Below are 5,333 nucleotides of genomic sequence, written 5' to 3'. Positions count from 1 at the left end.
GCTCGCCACCCCCGAAGAAAGTCATAATGCAGAGTCAGCCGATTTCACCGAAATCGGCTCCCAAGAGTAAAGCATCTTCGGGGCCAGTTGCCCCCCGAGCCTCGACTCAGGCGAGGACGGCAGTGAGGAAGGTGGCTGCCAGGAAAACCCTGAAGCGTAAGGCTCCTGCCCAAGAAAGCCCACGTGTAAGTTGGTTCAGACCCTGTCCACATTTATCCACTTTCCAAATCTTTTACAATACGCTCGTATTCTTTTCTACAGACTTCCACCGAAGAAACCTCCAGCGGGGCCGAAGAATCCAGTCAGGGGGACTCGAGCTCGGGCAATTCTGAGAGGTCCACCACCCAGAGCCAGACGGCTTCGCCAGCGCCGGCCTCTAAGAAAAGGTCAATTCCTGTACCTCCTGCTCCCCAAGCCCCAACCAGATCGGGGTCACGCACGAAGCGCCGCTGCGTAAAAAGGGCTCGTAAGAACCCACGAGCCTCTCCATCAAGCCAGGAGGTCTCAAATGTAATTATCCCCCTGGTCACACTTCATGCTAACCCGTTGTCATTTGGATCGGCTAATCACTCCCTCCTGCAGACCGAAGAAACTTCTAGCGGAGACGTTGAGGAGGTACCGATGCCGTCCGCCACCCTGGACCTAGCCACCTCGACGATCGCGGCTGCCCAAGTGGCTGACCTATCCAAGTCCACAGAAAAGCCGATCGTCACTACATCGGCTGTTCCTCCTTCCTTGGGAGAGGTATGCCCCCCCTCCTCGGCTCCATCAATTTCTTCATTGCATGCTAAACTCGCCTTGTTTGCCCTATCAGGGTTGTGATCTCTCGAGCTTGCTGACGTTCGATCCAGAATCCATCGAGCCCACCTCTTCCAAGGCAAGTGGAGAGCCGAGCCCTAGTACGGTCCATGGTCCACTCCAGCGTCTCAAAGACTTGCTTTCTTCCTCAACTGAGACCCTGATTGAAAATTCCGAGGAAGTCAAAGGCATCCTCGAGGATATCCAGCCCCATCTCCCTATGACACTGCAAGTGAAGCTCTGGCCCGCTGTTACCCTGTCGGTCTTTAAGTCAAGGGTGCAATCGGCTCGACAAAGGATTACTCTTCGCCACTCCCAGCTTCCACTGAGAGCCGATATTGCCGAAAAGTGTCGACGGCTCAACGAGAAGAAGGCTGCCCTGGACGCCAAGACGGACACTTCTGCCAATCGCGCCGAACTCGGGACCCTGCGCAAGGAGCTGGAGAGCCTCGAAGAGAGGGTAAGGATGACCAAGCAGCTCATCCAAGACAAGGAAGCCCTTATTGCCCGTTCCGAAGACGAAGCAAAAGGCCTCACAGCCGATCTGAAGACCGATCTGGCTGAAATTCGTACCCTGAGCAGCCAGCTGGTGACGGGTAAAGATGAGGACGACGAAGCTGAGATCGCTGAGGTAGATCGCATCCGTGTTGAAGCCTTTCACGCCCTTGAGGTGTTTCTCCAGTAGGGGCAAATATTTCGCTGAACTCAAGTGTTCCGGCTGTACTTGCAACATTTTTTTTTTTTACTAGCCGATTTTTACTGGCCGATTTTCCACCGGCTCTTGATATTTCATTGCCCCTATGTGTCTGTCTGCCTGCTCATGTGCCCCCCCGAACCGATTCTGTCAGTTAACTGCGGATATCGGCTCTGCGGTTGACGGTAAGATTATGCCTGAACATCGGCTCTGCAATCACGGACCAATGCTGATTTCCTTGCCCTCGCAAACCGATGTAAACCCATACTCCAGTCTCCCGTCACCCGCTAGGTTGATGCTGAATGTCGGCGAAAACGTATGGCACGGACGATACGGGGCGGTTGCTGAATTGGCCCCTATTTCGACTGCACTGCTCAAAAAAGGTTTACACCTCGTCGTGCCGGCCGATGTCTCATCACCGGCTTTCCTTCGTTTGGAGTGTCATACTCCCCTTTTGCGGTCGACGCTTGTTTGTGACAGGAGTGCCGTCCGCCATCTCAGATATAGATGGCGATGTGGTCGATGACGAAGCTTGTCCCACCGGGCGTGCCAGAATGTGTTGCTGCCAAAACCCACCGGCGGGCAGCGACGGGCAACACAGTAGAGCCGGGAACAACCTAGGGCTGCGGCTGGCCGAGGTCCCTCCGAGCGACGGCCCGCAAAGCCTCTGGTACACACGTCCGATGCTAATGCAAGGGCGTGCCACCTGACCTATACCTGGTCAGGAAGGTGATGGAGATGCCTCGCTTAGTTTCCTGCATGGCATACACGTAAACATTAAATACGAGCCTCGATCGGCTCTCAGGTTATCCCGTGAATCGGCTCAAGGAGCCGATCCACCCATGATTCGTACGAGGTGCACGAATATATGGTGGTCCTGCTTGATCAAGATAAAGCTAATACGATCTACGACGATTTAGGGTTTTCACCGCATAATCGGATCATCCTACTCACGATTGGGCCTCGCGGCCACGCACGGTGATCGTAAGCCGATCCTAGATAGGGCCTAAAAACCAACACGAGGTTGATCCCCGGAACATCCTGCCTAGGACTAGCAAACGACACCCTACGTGCCGCTGGATCCTCCAACCCTTTGTAAGGCCTAACTATTGCAGATATTAAACTAATCCTTGTAGAACAAGGAGCAACCGTAACGGATCAGATCTACTAAATAATGATCAAGCGGGGTGCCGCCCCTACACCTAAGATAGGTGTAAGGGCGGCTAGACATGCAAGGGTTGCACTACGATAGCATGTTATACGAAGAACTATGCTAACCCTAACACATCTATGATAACTACGTTGCTCGCCATCAAAAAGGCTTCAGTACGAGCAACGCATGAACAACATAAAGCTTGTGCTGCCTAGATCGCAAGATGCGATCTAGGCAGCATGTTGCTTACCGGTAGAAACCCTCGAGATGAAGGAGTTGGCGATGCGCCGAGATTGATTTGGTTGGTTGAACGTTGGTTGTTGTTTATTTCATAAACCCTAGATACATATTTATAGTCCAGGGGACTTTCTAATTTAGGCGTGCACCTAACCGTGCACGGGTAAAACTCTATCTTCTAATCTAAGATGCGATCTACTATATTACAGATACAAAGACAAACTAGCCCAAACTCAGCATAACAGGCCGATTCACGTAATTCTTCCATGTATATTCTTCAAGTCCATCTTGATCGCAGCCCACCTCTGACTCGGTCAAATTCTGGTGATAACAGGACGGCAGCACATGTGAAGTTCGGAGTCTTACCTTTCAGGGTGAAAATCCAAGGTCTGGCTTTAACTGGTTATGCCTGGTAATGTCCTTGTTGAATGCATTGTTTTAAGAGCAGAGACTATCTTCAGGGTGAAAATCTAAGATCTTTGATCGGACGACAACAATGTTGGTGCACTGTTCCCTTCTTGGAGGCGTTGCTTTTGAAGAGTTTGAATTTCAGGTGTTGTCTTGGTGGTGGATGTATTATTGTTGCTAGGGCTGAGATATGGTAGCGGGATTTTTATTTCTTAGTTTTATTTTTCTCTTTTTTGGCTGTGTGCATTCGTAATGTTATTAGGATCGAAAAAATATTGTTGTTGTCGTCGTCATTCAACTCAATCATAAGACTACTCCATCATCTGCAGTTAACGAGATAGGTGATTGCCTTGGGGCGGACGGCGGCGGCCGGCGGGCAGGCAGGCAGGTGTTAGTTGGAGGTCCACGAGCCATGGCGGTTTGATTGCCCCTCCATCATCTGCTGGATCCCAACAATATTAGTAAATTGTAATAATTAAATAACGTCCAAATCACCGTCCAAAACCCGCCAACGACGCATCACGCGTTTACAAATTTGAGCCTTCGTTGCCTATAAAAGTCTCACTCGAGCTGCATTTCTCGTCAACTTCAATTGCTTCTTTCTTCCTGTTCCTCGATCATACTCTTGTTAGCACTCAGTAGTATCATCTTCTTGAGACCACAAACCTGATCAACTGTTGAGCCCGCCCCATCGATGTCGTCTACCCTTTCACTTCAAACCATGCGGCCGGCCGCCGGGCTTGGACTCCGTCACGGATTGCCGCCGTGCCACGCCCTGTCGCCGCAATCGAGGAGGCCGCGGGCCGTGGCGACGGTGAGATGCGGCGCCTTCCAACGGGACCACTACGGCGGAGCGCTGGTGGACGAGAGTATGACGGTGCTGCGGCGAAAGATCCGGGAGGCGCGGATGGCGGAGACCAACTACGAGGCGCCGCCGGGGTGGGCATCGTGGGAGAAGCGCTACTACCCGGCGTACGTCTCCGACGTGTCCGCGCTCGCCGGCACGCTGCAGCTGATGCTCATGGGCACCAGGCCCGGCGTCGCCGTGGCCGTGGCCGCGCTGCTGCTCGGCGGCGTGCCGGTCTCCGCCGCAGTCGCCCTGCACCTCCTCGGGCAGGCGGCGGGAACCGTTCTGCAGCACGTTTCTTGACTGGTTCGCCGCGATTTCTGTGTGTAAATAGTGCGACGGATCGAAAGATCTGACGGACATACGATTCGTTTGGTTTTCGCTGAGCCGATTACCGATATATACATTCGTTTGGAGCAGTAAATAGTTCGTTTGCATTAATTTAGTAGTATGATGATACTGAATAGTTGGAAGAAACAGTCGATGAGAGCTTGTCAAATTATTTTTTCAACAAGCATGCAAACAATTTTAAAGTTGAATGGTTGTTCGGGACCTCGAAAGAAGAAAGAAAGAAGGGAAAATCTACACACAAGCGCCGCATCGCGAGGCTTCTTGTGCGACGGAAAAAACACACCGCTCACCTTAGAGCATCTCCAACAGACGCGCTATATAGGCCGCGCGGTATAAAAACGTCCGATATAGCGCGCGGGAGGGAATGAGGCGCTCCAGCAGGCGCGGTAAACGGCGCGGCGCTGTAAATATTTTAGGGCGTGCGGCGTTTTGCACAAACCGGAGCGGCATATCTGGCGCGTCGGCTACAGCGCGCGGCAACGCTCGTCCAAGCGCGAAAAATCCCCCGCGCTGAAACTTCCTCTTCCGCGTCGCCGTCCGAGCGCCCAATCCGTCGTCTCCGCGCGCCGCCGGCGATCCCGACGATGCACGACCCCTCCGGCAACCCACCGACCCATCCCTACTCTGTCCCACCCTCCGCCGCCGCCACTTCCCCCGCGCCACCGCCAAACCCTAGCGGCGGCGCCGACGGCGGCAACCCAACTGCTGCTGCGCGCGCGCTCTTCGTCCCGCATGGCCGGCATGGGAGGCTATGGAGGCATGGCCGGCATGGGAGGACCAAGCTATGGAGGAGTGTTTGGAGGGACCATGGGAGGCTCGGTGAGTGGTGTGTATGGGAGTATGGG

The 5,333-nt window shown here is 53.6% G+C and overlaps 1 protein-coding gene across 1 annotated transcript; it reads left to right on the top strand.

Annotated features, from left to right (window-relative positions):
• The first annotated feature begins 3,984 nt into the window (after positions 1-3,984).
• Positions 3,985-4,544, top strand: LOC124664508. The gene has a single exon (XM_047202014.1). The coding sequence runs from the start codon at positions 3,985-3,987 to the stop codon at positions 4,438-4,440; it is 456 nt and encodes a 151-aa protein (XP_047057970.1). The 3' UTR covers positions 4,441-4,544.
• The last annotated feature ends 789 nt before the right edge of the window (positions 4,545-5,333 follow it).

This window comes from Lolium rigidum, chromosome 6, assembly GCF_022539505.1.
Source record: "Lolium rigidum isolate FL_2022 chromosome 6, APGP_CSIRO_Lrig_0.1, whole genome shotgun sequence".
Lineage (NCBI taxonomy): Eukaryota > Viridiplantae > Streptophyta > Magnoliopsida > Poales > Poaceae > Lolium > Lolium rigidum.
Note: the sequence above shows the minus strand (reverse complement) of the source record. Positions and strands in the feature narration are given on the sequence as shown.